The sequence below is a fragment of the Nomascus leucogenys genome, unplaced genomic scaffold (assembly GCF_006542625.1).
Source record: "Nomascus leucogenys isolate Asia unplaced genomic scaffold, Asia_NLE_v1 Super-Scaffold_285, whole genome shotgun sequence".
In the NCBI taxonomy this organism is placed as follows: Eukaryota; Metazoa; Chordata; class Mammalia; order Primates; family Hylobatidae; genus Nomascus; species Nomascus leucogenys.
In genome coordinates this window covers 3,541,464-3,557,016 of record NW_022095770.1, presented here as the reverse complement: position 1 = coordinate 3,557,016, position 15,553 = coordinate 3,541,464, and the positions used below count along the sequence as shown (strand labels likewise).

The following is a 15,553-nucleotide window of genomic DNA, read 5'->3' as shown; positions in this document are numbered from 1 at the left end:
GTTCTCTGTCCTGTCTCCCTCTGCTTATAGGTTGTGCCTCTGGTTTGGGGGCCTCTCAGCCTGTCTGGGTCCCTCCCTTGCTGTGCAGTTGGCCTCGTGGCCTCTGCTGCTGTTTGTGCCTCTCTCTGTTATTAACCCGTCCTCTCGCTGTTAGACATCTCTCTCACTGCCTGTCTCTGATTCTGTCCTCAGGTCAGCCCTGTTCTCCGGTGTGTAAGGGCTCCCGCTGCTGGGGAGAGAGTTCTGAGGATTGTCAGAGCCGTGAGTCTCAGGGAGGCCTGGAGTCAGGGAAGGGGAGGGCTGGGGCCTGGTGGAATGCAGGTGTCATACAGGTGACATGGGAGGGGTGGGATAGCAGGCTTGGGATGTCTTCCCTGGGGCAGGTAGTCTCCCTAGAAGGTGATGCTGATGAGGGTCTGGTGCCCAGGGCACCACTCAGCCCTCATCCTGCCCTTTGCCCAACAGTGACGCGCACTGTCTGTGCTGGTGGCTGTGCCCGCTGCAAGGGGCCACTGCCCACTGACTGCTGCCATGAGCAGTGTGCTGCCGGCTGCACGGGCCCCAAGCACTCTGATTGCCTGGTATGTGCCTCTGCTTTGTGCCCAATGTGCCCTATCCCCCAGGATGCAAGGGGTGGGCACCCTGCCTGGTACTGCCCTATTGCCCCTGGCACACCAGGGCAAAACAGCGCAGTGAAAACCAGCCACCTGTCCCCCCAGGCCTGCCTCCACTTCAACCACAGTGGCATCTGTGAGCTGCACTGCCCAGCCCTGGTCACCTACAACACAGACACCTTTGAGTCCATGCCCAATCCCGAGGGCCGGTATACATTCGGCGCCAGCTGTGTGACTGCCTGTCCCTGTGAGTGCCAGGGAGAAACACAGTTTTCATCGTTTTGGTGGGGAGGTTTTTTTCTGTAAATGGGAGCATATGGGGAGCACTGTCTGCATCTTGCTTTGAGAGCTGGTCATGACAGTTCCTGCCCAACTGCCTTGTTCTTTCAACAGCTGTGGAGCAGGTGGCAGTAAGGAGAGGCAGCTAAGAGCCCAGACTTGGGAGCCAGATTGCCTGGGTTTGAAACCCAGCTCTATCAGTTAGTAGGCACGTGACCCTCTTGCTGTGCCTCAGTTTCCTTATCAGTCAAATGGGGGCAAGAATAGTCCCAAACTCATAAGATGGTTATAACATTTGAAAGAGTTAATATTTATAAAGCTCTTAGAACAGTGCCTGGTATGTACTAAGTGCTCCTAAATGTTAGCTTTTATTCTATAGTCTGGCGAGGTCAGTTTTACCTTTCGTTTTGTTTTTGAGACTGAGTTTAGCTCTATCGCAGTGGCGGGATCTCAGCTCACTGCAACCTCTGCCTCCCACGTTCATGCTATTCTTGTGTCTCAGCCTCCTGAGTAGCTGGGATTACAGGCGCCCACCACCATGCCTGGCTAAATTTTGTATTTTTAGTAGAGACAGGGTTTCACCACGTTGGCCAGGCTGGTCTCAAACTCCTGACTTCAGGCGATCCACCTGCCTCTGCCTCCGAAAGTGCTGGGATTACAGGCGTGAGCCACTGCACACGGACTTTTTTTTTGGCAGAGTCTCGCTCTGTTGCCCAGGCTGGAGTGCAGTGGTGCAATCTTGGCTCACTGCAACCTCTGCCTTCCGCATTCAAGCAATTCTTGTGCCTCAGACTCTTGAGTAGCTGGGACTACAGGCTTGCACCACCATGGCTGGGTAATTTTTGTATTTTTAGTAGAGATGGAGTTTCACTATGTTGGCCAAGCTGGTCTCCAACTCCTGACCTCAAGTGATCCACCCGCCTTGGTCTCCCAAAGTGCTGGGATTACAGGTGTGAGCCATCGTGCCCAGCCTAGCTCAGTTTTATTTAACAGATCACCTATTTACTGATGGGCATTTATGGACTGGGCTCAGACCTGGGGAACCTCTTTCCTCCTCTCACAGGAACAGAAATGGGCCTTCAGATCCTGGCTGACTGTGTTAGGGAGAGGACAAAATGTAGAGCCAGACCATTTGGGTTCAAATCCTCACTCCTCCACTCACTAGCACAATGACCTTGAATGATTTACAGAACTCTCTGCTTTGGTCTCCCTTTTTGCAAAATGGGAATCTCACAGTGCTGATCCCGTCCGGTTGTTGTGAGGAGTAAATGGATGTCAGGTGCTGATGTGTGGTAGGGCATTTAAGTATTGGTTGATATTATTCTTCTTGTGCCTGGCCACGGTAATGCTGCTCATGGTGGTGCACGAAGGGCCAGAGTATGTGGCTACATGTTCCTGATCTCCTTAGACAACTACCTTTCTACGGACGTGGGATCCTGCACCCTCGTTTGCCCCCTGCACAACCAAGAGGTGACAGCAGAGGACGGAACACAGCGGTGTGAGAAGTGCAGCAAGCCCTGTGCCCGAGGTACCCACTCACTGCCCCTGAGGCCAGCTGCAGTTCCTGTCCCTCTGCTCATGCAGCCTGGCCCAGCCCACCCTGTCCCATCCTTCCTCAGACCCTCTTGGGACCCAGTCTCTGCCTTCTACTGTCTACCCCTGGCCCCCCTCAGCCCTACAAGTGTCCCTATATCCCCTGTCAGTGTGGGGAGGGGCCTGGACCTTGATGCCCATGCGGCTGTTGGCCTGTCCCAGTGTGAAGGCTGAGACGGCCCCTTGCCCACCCACCCCCACCCCCTCAGTGTGCTATGGTCTGGGCATGGAGCACTTGCGAGAGGTGAGGGCAGTCACCAGTGCCAATATCCAGGAGTTTGCTGGCTGCAAGAAGATCTTTGGGAGCCTGGCATTTCTGCCGGAGAGCTTTGATGGGTAAGAGTGGGCACGATGGCCTGAGACAGTGTCAGGGCAGACAGAGTCCTGAGGATCCAGATGTGGCAGCATCTCTTGGGGATGGCAGGAGAGAGAAGTGGGGGGGCCAAGAATGCAAAGAAAGCAGATGGGAGACCAGAGGGAACAGGGCCTTTGGGGTGGGGGTGGTTATTTTTGTAAATGACATGCTATCCATGAACAAGGACTTGTATGGAGGTCAGACCATATAGATAAAGTAAAATTCCCTTTGAGTTCATAGCAGCTTTATTCAAAATATCCCCAAATTGGAAATAACTCAAATGTGCATCACTAGGTGAAGGAATAACCAAGTGGCGGTGTATCCATTTGGTGAAGTTCTACTTAGCAACCAAAGGAAACGAACTACCGATACAACATGAATGAATCTCAGAAACATTACATTGAGCAAAAGAAACCAGAGACAAGATTCCATACTGTCTGATCCCCTTTATGTGAGGCTGTGAACAGAAAAAAACACTCTGTGGTGGGAGAGATCAGAACGGTGGTTGCCCTAGGGTGGGGGGCCTCAAAAGGGAGGGACACAAGGACATTTCTGGGGTAATAGAAATGTTCTGTATATTGATTGGGGTAGTGGATACATGAGTGAATCCATTTGTCAAAACTCATTAAACTGTATGCTAAGAGTCTGTACATTTTATTTATTTTATTTTTGTTTGATTTCATTTTATTTTTTGAGATGGAGTCTCGCTCTGTCAGCAGGCTGGAGTGCAGTGGTACAATCTCGGCTCACTGCAACCTCCGCCTCCTGGGTTCAAGCAATTCTCCTGCCTCAGCCTCCTGAGTAGCTGGGACTACAGGCACCCACTACCATGGCCAGCTAATTTTTTTTGTATTTTTAGTAGAGACAGGGTTTCTCCATGTTAGCCAGGATGGTCTCGATCTCCTGACCTCGTGATCCGCCCGCCTCGGCCTCCCAAAGTGCTGGGATTACAGGCGTGAGCCATCGCACCCGGCCGCCCAGCTAATTTTTGTATTTTTAATAGAGACAGGGTTTCACCATGTTGGCAAGGATGGTCTCGATCTCTTGACGTCGTGATCAGCCTGCCTCAGCCTCCCAAAGTGCTGGGATTACAGGCGTGAGCCACCACGCCCAGTGCATTTTATTGTATATAAGTTATACTTCAATAAAAAATGAAATGGGGCCAGGCAAGATGGCTCATCCTGTAATCCCAGCACTTTGGGAGGCCGAGGCAGGCAGATCACTTGAGGTCAGGAGTTCAAGACCAGCCAGGCCAACATGGTGAAACCCCATCTCTACTAAAAATATAAAAAATTAGCCAGGCTCGGTGGCATGCACCTGTAGTCCCAGCTACTTGGGAGGCTGAGACAGGAGAATCGCATAAACTCGGGAGGTGGAGGTTGCAGTGAGCTGAGATTCGCCACCGCACTCCAGCCTGGGGTGACAGACTGAGACCCTGTCTCAAAAAAAAAAAAGGGTCAGGCGCGGTGGTGCTCCTATAATCCCAGCACTTTGGGAGGCTGAAGCAGGAAGATTGCTTGAGCCCAGGAGTTCAAGACCAGCGTGGGCAATATAGTGAGATCCCATCTCTACAAAAAACACAAAAAATTAGCCGGGCATGGTGGTACGCACCTGTAGTCTCAGCTACTAGGGAGACTGAGGTGGGAGAATCACCTGAGCCTGGGAGGTGGAGGTTGCAGTGGGTTGAGATCATGCCACCGTACTCCAGCCTGGGTGACAGAATGAGACCCTGTCTCAGGAAAAAAAAAAAAGGAATTCCCTTTCACACTTCCTTTACCTCCACTCCCCTTTCCAGAGGGGACCATGGTTAACAGTGTGTGTGTTCACCTAGACTGTTTATGCATCTGTCGACACACACACAGTGAAGTGTGATTTTCATCGTTTTGGTGGGGAGGTTGGTTTCTGTAAATGGGAACTTATGGGGAGCACTGTCTGCACCTAGCTTTGAGAGCTGGTCATGACAGTTCCTGTCGAACTGCCTCATTCTTTCAATAATTGCAGAGCAGGTGGTGGCAAGGAGAGGCAGCTAAGAGCCCGGACTTGGGAGCCAGACTGCCTGGGTTTGAAACCCGGCTCTACCACTTACTAGGCATGTGACCCTTGTGCTGTGCCTCAGTTTCTTCACCTGTAAAGTGGGGGCAAGAACAGTCCCAACCTCATAAGATGGTTGTCCCACCATGCCTGGCCAGATGATATAAAGTTTGAATGAGTTAATATTTGTAAAGCTCTTAGAACAGTGCCTGGCAGATACTAAGTGCTCCTAAATGTTGGTTTTTATTATGTGGCTGGGTGGCTCAGGGTTTTATTTAACAGCTCCCCTATTTACTAATAGACATTTAGATCATGTTCCATTTTCAATCTTACAAAGAGTTCCACCTTGTATGTGGCTCTGGGAACATGGGCCAGTGTCTCCCTAGGCCACATGCCTAGAAATAAGCTTTCCTTTTTTTTTTGAGACGGAGTCTCGCTCTGTCACCAGGCTGGTGTGCAGTAGTGTGATCTCGGCTCACTGCAACCTCTGCCTTCCGGGTTCAAGTGATTCTCCTGCCTCAGCCTCTCGAGTAACTGGGACTATAGGTGCGCGGCACCACACCCAGCTAATTTTTGTATTTGTAGTAGAGATGGGGTTTCACCATGTTGGCCAGGATGGTCTCCATCTCTTGACCTCGTGATCCGTCCGCCTCGGCTTCCCAAAGTGCTGGGATTACAGGCGTGAGCCACTGCGCCCGGGCAGAAATAAGATTTCTAGATCAAAGGATATAAATACTGTTTTGATAGATGTTGCCAAACTAAGGCCTGGGCTTTGAAGCCCAGGATGGGGACAGCTGGGCTCGATGGGCAAAGGGTTTGAGTGAAGGCATCCATGGTGGGGAGTGGCTGGCATGGCCAGTGCTGGGAGTGATGTCCACCGTGTTCCTGGCTCTGCTGACTCCTCTCCTGATCCCTCCAGGGACCCAGCCTCCAACACCGCCCCGCTCCAGCCAGAGCAGCTCCAAGTGTTTGAGACTCTGGAAGAGATCACAGGTGGGCTCTGTCTCTGCATCCTGCTCTGCAGGGGCTGGGAGTCCTTGTCCTGTCCCCACTCCCTGAATCCCACCCTCTGCCTGCAGGTTACTTATACATCTCAGCATGGCCAGACAGCCTGTCTGACCTCAGCGTCTTCCAGAACCTGCAAGTAATCCGGGGACGAATTCTGCACAAGTGAGCACTGAGAAAGAGGGGGCTTGATGGGGAGGAGTCCCAGAGAGGAGTCCCTGTGGGAAGCTTTGGGCCTGAGGGAGTACTCCTGTTCCCCTGGGACACAGCAGTAACCTTTCCATGAAAGTCTGCAGAGTGTGCTGGGGATGGAGGAAGATGAGACTAGCCTTTGCTGATCGGGAAGGGGTCCGTGGTAAGGTGCCCACCTTTCTCCCATAGTGGCGCCTACTCGCTGACCCTGCAAGGGGTGGGCATCAGCTGGCTGGGGCTGCGCTCGCTGCGGGAACTGGGCAGTGGACTGGCCCTCATCCACCATAACAACCGCCTCTGCTTCGTGCACACGGTGCCCTGGGACCAGCTCTTCCGGAACCCGCACCAAGCCCTGCTCCACACTGCCAACCGGCCAGAGGACGAGTGTGGTAAGACAGGGAGCCCAGTGTGTGCGCTCCCCATCTGCCAGCACACAGCAGTGCCCACAGGGCCCTGGCAGCAGCGTTCTTGGACTTGTGCAGACTGCCCGTCCCTGTGCACCCTTCTTGACTCAGCACAGCTCTGGCTGGCTTGGCCTCTTGGCATGGCTTCTGTAGCTGGGTCCTACCTGCCTTGGCATCCTTCCCTCCCCCTCTGTTTCTGAAATCTCAGAACTCTTCCTCTCCCTACATCGGCCCCACCTGTCCCCACCCCTCCAGCCCAGAGCCATGCCCACAGCCAGTTCCCTGGTTCACTTGGACCTGGGGCCTCCCCTAAAAGTCCCCTGCGGTCCCTTCCTCCTCACTGCAGTGGGCGAGGGCCTGGCCTGCCACCAGCTGTGCGCCCGAGGGCACTGCTGGGGTCCAGGGCCCACCCAGTGTGTCAACTGCAGCCAGTTCCTTCGGGGCCAGGAGTGCGTGGAGGAATGCCGAGTACTGCAGGGGTATGAGAGGCGGAGGAGAGGGGTGGCTGGAGGGGTGCATGGGGCTCCTCTCAGACCCCCTCACCACTGTCCCTTCTCTCAGGCTTCCCAGGGAGTATGTGAATGCCAGGCACTGTTTGCCATGCCACCCCGAGTGTCAGCCCCAGAATGGCTCAGTGACCTGTTTTGGACCGGTGAGCTGCTGGCGGGCTCAGAGCTGGGTGGAGGGGTCAGCGAGGGGGATTGCCAGGGACCTGGCAGGATGGCGAGATGCGGTAGGGTGTGCTTCTGTCTGGTAAAATATCCCCGGAGAGGGCTCAGCGCTCAGACCTGAACAGCAGCAGAGTGGCAGGAAAGGGGCCCCGGGGACCCTGGAGCCCGGGAACCCTATGAAAATGTTCTAAGGAGGTCTGTGTTTGTGGCTGTGACTGTGGCTGTGCTAGGGTGGTTAGCCCTGTGGGCTCAGGCGTCAGACTACCTGGATTCAGACCCAGGTCCTGCTTCCAGCCTTGGTTTTTTATTCCTAAAATGGGTATTGTAATAACAGCTACCTTGCTGGGGTGTGGCAAGAATGAAATTAAACAGGGCTTGGCACAGTGAAGCACGGGAAAGGCTTTCTACAGAGCAGTGACTGTTGTTACTCACTGTTACACCTTAGGTAATGCGTTTTCCTCTCTGGGTGCCTCCCATTCTCTGGCTCAAGTCCCCTCCCAGGATTAAGCTTGGAGGAGGGCCCCGAGGGAGGGTCCACAGAGACTGGGTGAAGAGCAAGGGTGTTTGTCCCAGGAGCATGGTGAAAATTGCTGCTGGGTGGCCTTGGGAAGCACAAAGGGGACCCAACTAAGGGCCTGATCCTACTGCCCTGGGGGTGTCAGTGCCAGCCCCCCACAAACCTTTTCTGCCCCCCCCAGGAGGCTGACCAGTGTGTGTCCTGTGCCCACTATAAAGACCCTCCCTTCTGCGTGGCCCGCTGCCCCAGCGGTGTGAAACCTGACCTCTCCTACATGCCCATCTGGAAGTTTCCAGATGAGGAGGGCACGTGCCAGCCTTGCCCCATCAACTGCACCCACTCGTGAGTCCAAGGGTCTTTTCTGCAGAAAGGAGGACTTTCCTTTCAGGGGTCTTTCTGGGGCTCTTACTATAAAAGGGGACCAACTCTCCCTTTATCATATCTTGTTTCTGATGACAAAAATAACACATTGTTAAAATTGTAAAATTAAAACATGAAATATAAATTAATGCCCTAGCAGTTCTATCCTCACTGTTAATAATTTGAAATATTTTTCCTCTAGTTATTTTTATCTGTGCACATTCTAATATGTATATATAAGTTAACATATATTAATATTCTCCAGTTATTTTTATCTGTGCACATTCTAACACACACACACACACACACACACACACACGTATATATTTTTAGACGGAGTCTCACTCTGTCACCCAGGCTGGAGTACAGTAGTACAATCTTGGCTCACTGCAGCCTCTGCCTCCTGGGTTTAAGCAATTCTCCTGCCTCCGCCTCCTGAGTAGCTGGGATTACAGGAACGTGCTACCTTGCCTGGCTAATTTTTGTATTTTTAGTAGATGGGATTTCACCATGTTGGCCAGGCTGGTCTCAAACCCCTGACTTCAGGTGATCTGCCAGCCTCGGCCTCCCAAAGTGTTGGGATTACAGCAGTGAGCCACCATTCCCAGTCATATATTTCTTTTTACCAAATAGAATCATAGATCATACATATTGTTTGCAAATGGCTTTTTCTCACTTTCCAGAACCTTGAAATGTTTTTCCATGTTCTAACATGGTGATCTACCTTATTCTTTTAATTTTTCTTATTTAGTTGTCTTTACACATGAAACACATGAATACATCCTTGTGATAAACATTTTCAGTAACATAAAAGTATAAATGTTACAAAGCCAATGTGCCCTTTCACTCAACTCCCTGTCCACCCAGTCTCTCCTGTCTGCTGGGAGAACCACCGCATTGACTTGTGTGTTCATCCTTCCGGGCTCTTTTCTGCACACTTGTATAGACATACTACATTTATATTAGGTCGAGTCAAATAAGATTGCTGTTTGTGTAAACCAAAAATGGTCAAGAGCCTGGGCGTGGTGACTCACACCTGTAATCTCAGTACTTTGGGAGGCTGAGGCAGGCGGATCACTTGAGATCAGGAGTTCGAGACCAATCTGGCCAACATAGCGAGACCCTGTCTCTATTAAAAATACAAAAATTAGCCAGGTGTGGTGATGCTGTTCTGCACTTTGCTTTCCCCCCGACTTGAGGTATCCTTTCTTGTGAGTACAGACAGATCTACCATCTTTATTTTTTTTTAATTACTCAACCTGTAACATGAACGTAATTTCACTTTGTTTTTGAGGGATATTGAGCTTGTTTCCCTGTTTTTGCAGTTTATTGCAATTGAGCTCCATACACAAGTGAGCCCTCTTGTATGCCCCCTAGTGTCCACGTGTTGGCATTTTTAGAGTATACAGTGCTGGCAATGTTTATCACAAGGATGTATTCATGCATTTCAATTTAAAGACAACTAAATGAGAAAAATTAAAAGAATATGGATCCGGGCTGGGCACGGTGGCTCATGCCTGTAATCCCAGCACTTTGGGAGGCCGAGGAAGGCAGATGATCTGAGGTCAGGAGTTCAAGACCAGCCTGGCCAACATAGCAAAACCCCATCTCTACTAAAAATACAAAAATTAGCCAGGCGTGGTGGTGGGTGCCTGTAATCCCAGCTATTTGAGAGGTTGAGACAAGAGAATTGCTTGAACCTGGGCAGTGGAGGTTGTGGTGAGCCAAGATTGCACCAGTGCACTCCAACCTGGGCAACACGGCGAAACTCCGTCTCAAGAAAAAAAAGAAAAAAAAAAAAAAGAATATGGGTCCAGATCCATATGGATCCTAGATCCGGATCACGGTGTTAGAACATGGAAAAACACTGCAAGATTCTGTTAAGTGAAAAAAGCATTTGCAAACAGTATATACGGTCTATATTCAGAGGAGGAACTGCTGGGTCATAGATAATATTTCATAGGTGTTGCCAAACCGTTCTCTGGAGAAGTGGTATCGGTTTACCCTGGGATTCTTCTATGGAGGGAATAGTTGAGCTCCTGGGCTTGCTCTTCTGGGTGCCCCTCCCTGCTTCCTACCCACCACAAGGAGCTGCAGGGGAGCGGCGCATGCCGGTTCCTTGGCTAGAGAAGGAGTCTCCTTGTGGGGTGGTAGAAGGAGCACTGATGGCCTTGAGCCCAGTTTCTGCCTTTGTCAAATGGGGATAATGACCCAGCCACACCCCTCCCAGGGTTGTTGTGAGGCTGGAACGGTGGTTCCCAAGAGGGTGGTTCCCAGAATTGATGAGACTCTTTCTCCTGCAGCTGTGTGGACCTGGATGACAAGGGCTGCCCCGCTGAGCAGAGAGCCAGGTTGGCCTGGACCCCAGGATGTACCCCTCATTGCCCTTCACTCCCCTACTGGATGCTGGGTGGTCACTGCTGTAGGGAGGGGACCCCCTGACATATGTCCCTTCTCACCCACTCTTCCACTGTGGAACCTCCTGTCATTTTCCACTTCAACAAGTGACAGAGGACCCGCTCAGATGCTGAGGGGAGGGGACTGCGAGGAAAGATGGCTAGGAAACCCAGTCCCTCCATACCCTGGAGTAACTTGATGCCTTGTGAGGGACACAGGCAAAGTTCAATTCCTTAGAAGTCAAGGGAGACTGAGAAGAGTGCAGCTGCAGCACTGAGGGAGTGATGAATTCTTAACTGGGGATGGTGGGAGGCTTCGAGTGGGAGGTGGCATTTGAGCTAGGCTTTGAGAGAGGAGCAGGTATTGCACTTGCATTTAGGTAGAAAGCATTGGGGTGCAAGGTGACACTGGAGGGGGAAGCATCAGGAAATCCAGGGTGTCTTCAAAGTTCTGGTGTTGGGGGCTGTTGAGTAAGCACAGGAATAAGGGGGTCAAGTTAGAGTCAGGGTGGGGTCCGACCTGGATGCCGTAGGCCCTGATCCCCAAGCCACAGGGTGGGACTTGACCGTCTGGGCAGTGGGGACCTTTGGGAAGGACTTTGGGGAGAAAAACAGACTGGAGTCTGTCTTAGGCAATCATCTGTCCATGAAATGAGCATGCGTTACAGGCTTGCTATGTACCAGACCCTGTGCTAAGCAAGGGGGTGTGAAGAGGACAGGGTGACAAGAATATTGGATCAACACCCAGGAGCTCCATCTATCCCAGGATGCACTATCTTTTTTTTTATTTTTTTGAGACAGAGTCTCACTCTGCCTGCAGGCTGGAGTGCAGCGGCGCCATCTCGGTTCACTACAACCTCTGCCTCCTGGGTTCAAGCGCTTCTTGTGCCTCAGCCTCCCGAGTAGTTGGGATTTACAGGCACATGCCACCACATCCAGCTAATTTTTGCATTCTTAGTAGAGACAGGGTTTCACTATGTTGGCCAGGAGGGTCTCAATCTCTTGACCTCAAGATCCACCCACCTCGGCCTCCCAAAGTGCTGGGATTACAGACATGAGCCACCGTGCCCAGCCAGATATGCTATCTTTTTATTGAGTGATTGAGACAGGGTCTTGCTCTGTTGTCCAGTCTTGAATGTGGTGGTGTAATCACAGGCTCACTGCAGCCTTGACCTCCTGGACTCAAGTGATCCTTCTGCAGTAGCTGGGACTATGGGAGCGTGCCACCATGCCTGGGTAATTAAAAAAAATTTTTTTTTTATAGACAGGGTCTCACTATGTTGCCCAAGCTGGTCTCAAACTTGTGGGCTCAAGTGATCCTCCAGTTTTGGCCTCCCAAATTGTTGGGATTGCAGGTGTGAGCCACCACTCCTGGCAATGAGCCAAGTCTTTTTTTTTTTTTTTTTTTTCGAGATGGAGTCTCGCTCTGTTGCCCAGGCTGGAGTGCAATGGCACGATCTCGGCTCACTGCAACCTCTGCCTCCCAGGTTCAAGCAATCCTTCTGTCTCAGCCCCCTCTAGTAGCTGGGATTATAGGCATGCGCCACCATGCCCGGCTAATTTTTGTATTTTTAGTAGAGATGAAGTTTCGCCATGTTGGCCAGGCTGGTCTTGAACTGCTGACCTCAGGTGATCCACCTGCCTCGGGCTCCCAAAGTGCTGGGATTACAGGCGTGAGCCATCGCGCCTGGCCGAGCCGAGTCTTAAAAGATGACCCTGTGGAGAAATGGTGGTACAGGCTGAAGGGACAGCTTATGCAAACACTGGGAGGTGTGGAAAATCATGACCTGTGGGTGGAAATTTTGGCTAGAACATCAAAATCATCGGGTGTACATTCCTGTACCCATGCAGCAGTCAGAATCTCTGGGGGTGGGGCCCCAAAACTGTATGCATACAGATGGTACCCTGATTTGCGATGATATTACTTAAGATTTTTTGACTTTACAATGGTGGAAAAGCAATAATATACATTCAGTAGAAACCGTACCTTGAATACCCATACAGCCATTCTGTTTTTCACTTTTATTTATTTTTATTTATTTATTTATTATTTATTTTGAGACGTTGTTTTGCTGTTGTTGCCCAGGCTGGAGTGCAATGGCGCAATCTTGGCTCACCTCACTGCAACCTCCACCTCCCAGGTTCAAATGATTCTCCTGCCTCAGCCTCCAGAGTAGCTGGGATTACAGGCATACACCACTATGCCCGGCTAATTTTGTATTTTTAGTAAAGACGGGGTTTCTCCATGTTAGTCAGGCTGGTCTCCAACTCCCGAGCTCAGGTGATCTGCCCACCTCAGCCTCAAGCCACCATGCCGAGCCCTACTTTCAGTATTCAATAAATTACATAGCCAGGCACCGTGGCTCACACCTGTAATCCCAGCACTTTAGGAGGCCAAGGTGGGAGGATCCTTTGAGGCCAGAAGCTCGAGACCAGCCTGGGCAACATAGTGAGACCCGATTTCTACAAAAAATAAAAAAATTAGCTGAGTGTGGTGGCATCTGTCTGTAGTTCCAGCTACTTCGGCAGCTGAGGTGGAAGGACTGCGTGAGCCCAGAGGTCAGGGCTGCAGTGGGCCATGATCTCACCACTGCACTCAGCCTGGGCAACACAGAAAGGCCCTGTCCCAAAAATAAATAAATAAATAAATAACACAAACTTATTTAACAGTTTATTATAAAATAGGCTTTGTGTCAGATGATTCTGCCCAACTGTAAGCTGCTGGCAGTGTAAATGTTCTGAGCACGTGTAAGCCAGGCTAGGTGTCTTAAATGCATTTTCAGTTTCAACTTAGAATTGGTTTATCAGGACGTAGCCCCGTGGTGTTGAGGGGCATGTGTATTAACAGTCTCCTTAGTGACTTGTGTTTTTTTTGAGATGGAGTCTTGCACTGGCTGTAGTGCAGTGGCGCAGTCTCAGCTCACTGCAACCTCCGCCTCCCGGGTTCAAGCGATTCTCCTGCCTCAGTCTCCCAAGTAGCTGGGATTACAGGCACCCACACCACGCCTGGCCAATTTTTGTGTGTGTGTATTTTTCGTAGAGACGGGGTTTCACTATGTTGGTCAGGCTGGTCTCGAACTCCTGACCTTGTGATCCGCCCACCTCAGCCCCTCAAAGTGCTGGGATTCCAGGTGTGAGCCACCGCGCCCAGAGTCCTTAGTAATTTTTACACCATGAATTGTTGGAGCCCTAAGCCAGAGCCAAGGGCAAGAAGAGTATAGAGAATCTGGAGATGCGGAGAGCGTTCTGATTGCCTACAAGGAGTTTGGACTTTATTGTGGAGGCAGTGGGGAACCAAGGCAGGTTTTAGAGTAGGAGAGGGTCCAAGCCTGTGGGTCACCCTTCCGACTTCCCTTTCCGAATGCCAAACACCTTCATGTCCCCCGTGGGCCCCCTCTGTCCCTCCCACCCCAAACTAGCCCTCAATCCCTGACCCTGGCTCCCGCCCCCAGCCCTCTGACGTCCATCATCTCTGCGGTGGTGGGCATCCTGCTGGTCGTGGTCTTGGGGGCGGTCTTTGGGATCCTCATCAAGCGACGACAGCAGAAGATCCGGAAGTACACGATGCGGAGGCTGCTGCAGGAAACGGAGGTGAGGCGGGGTGAAGGCCTCCCAGCCCGCGTGGGGTCTGCACTGGCCCCCGGCACTGACCCACCACCCCCTCACCCCAGCTGGTGGAGCCGCTGACACCTAGCGGAGCGATGCCCAACCAGGCGCAGATGCGGATCCTGAAAGAGACGGAGCTGAGGAAGGTGAAGGTGCTTGGATCTGGCGCTTTTGGCACAGTCTACAAGGTCAGGGCCAGGTCCTGGGGTGGGCGGCCCCAGAGGATGGGGGCGGTGCCTGGAGGGGTGTGGTCAGCAGTTCCGATGGGAGGGGCAAGAGCCGGAGGCAGTGTCTGGGGGAGGGCGGTGAGAAGAAGGGAGCGGGGCCAAGCCCCAGGGTGGTGAAGGATGTTTGGAGCACAAGTAATGATCTCCTGGAAGGCAGGTAGGATCCAGCCCACGCTCTTCTCACTCATATCCTCCTCTTTCTGCCCAGGGCATCTGGATCCCTGATGGGGAGAATGTGAAAATTCCAGTGGCCATCAAAGTGTTGAGGGAAAACACATCCCCCAAAGCCAACAAAGAAATCTTAGACGTAAGCCCCTCCACCCTCTCCTGCTAGGAGGACAGGAAGGACCCCATGGCTGCAGGTCTGGGCTCTGGTCTCTCTTCATTGGGGTTTGCGGAGACAGGACTCCCGCAAACCTAGACTATTTTTTTGGAGACAGAGTCTTGCTCTGTCACCCAGGCTGGAGTGCAGTGGCATGATCTCGGCTCACTGCAACCTCCACCTCCTGGGCTCAAGCGATTTTCATGCCTCAGGCTCCTGAGTAGCTGGGATTACAAGCGCCCGCTAATTTTTTTTTTTTTTTTTTTGAGACAGAGTCTTGCTCTGTCACCCAGGCTAGAGTGAAATGGCGCGGTCTCAGCTCAGCCTCCCAGGTTAAAGTGATTCTCCTCCCTTAGTCTCCTGAGTAGCTGGGATTACAGGCACGAGCCACCACGCCCGGCTGATTTTTGTATTTTTAGTAGAGATGGGGTTTCACCATGTTGGCCAGGCTGGTGTCAAACTCCTGACCTCGTGATCCGCCCGCCTCGGCCTCCCAAAGTGCTGGGATTACAGGCGTGAGCCACCGTGCCTGGCCTAATCTCTGTATTTTTAGTAGAGACGGGGTTTCACCATGTTGTCCAGACTGGTACTTTGAGCCTTCACAGGCTGTGGGCCATGGCTGTGGTTTGTGATGGTTGGGAGGCTGTGTGGTGTTTGGGGGGTGTGTGGTCTCCCATACCCTCTCAGTGTACCCTTGTCCCCAGGAAGCATACGTGATGGCTGGTGTGGGCTCCCCATATGTTTCCCGCCTCCTGGGCATCTGCCTGACATCCACGGTGCAGCTGGTGACACAGCTTATGCCCTATGGCTGCCTCTTAGACCATGTCCGGGAAAACCGCGGACGCCTGGGCTCCCAGGACCTGCTGAACTGGTGTATGCAGATTGCCAAGGTATGCACCTGGGCTCTTTGCAGTTCTCTTTGGAGCAAGCCCCTATGTCCACAAGGGGCTAGGATGGGGACTCTTCCTGGGCATGTGGCCA

General features: G+C 52.0%; 1 protein-coding gene across 2 annotated transcripts in view; it reads left to right on the top strand.

Annotated features, from left to right (window-relative positions):
- Window positions 1-15,553, top strand: part of ERBB2 (erb-b2 receptor tyrosine kinase 2) — a 43,136-nt gene that overhangs the window by 23,901 nt on the left and 3,682 nt on the right. The window contains exons 5-20 of one of the 2 annotated variants that reach the window (XM_030808232.1): window positions 193-261; window positions 466-581; window positions 720-861; window positions 2,302-2,421; window positions 2,696-2,822; window positions 5,792-5,865; window positions 5,952-6,042; window positions 6,259-6,458; window positions 6,820-6,952; window positions 7,035-7,125; window positions 7,843-8,003; window positions 10,325-10,372; window positions 13,870-14,008; window positions 14,089-14,211; window positions 14,459-14,557; window positions 15,277-15,462. In XM_030808232.1, coding sequence (XP_030664092.1) covers window positions 193-261; window positions 466-581; window positions 720-861; window positions 2,302-2,421; window positions 2,696-2,822; window positions 5,792-5,865; window positions 5,952-6,042; window positions 6,259-6,458; window positions 6,820-6,952; window positions 7,035-7,125; window positions 7,843-8,003; window positions 10,325-10,372; window positions 13,870-14,008; window positions 14,089-14,211; window positions 14,459-14,557; window positions 15,277-15,462 — 1,919 coding nt within the window. Of the gene's footprint in view, window positions 1-192; window positions 262-465; window positions 582-719; window positions 862-2,301; window positions 2,422-2,695; window positions 2,823-5,791; window positions 5,866-5,951; window positions 6,043-6,258; window positions 6,459-6,819; window positions 6,953-7,034; window positions 7,126-7,842; window positions 8,181-10,324; window positions 10,373-13,869; window positions 14,009-14,088; window positions 14,212-14,458; window positions 14,558-15,276; window positions 15,463-15,553 lie in introns of those variants that run through there. The other variant, XM_030808233.1, reaches the window with a different exon arrangement.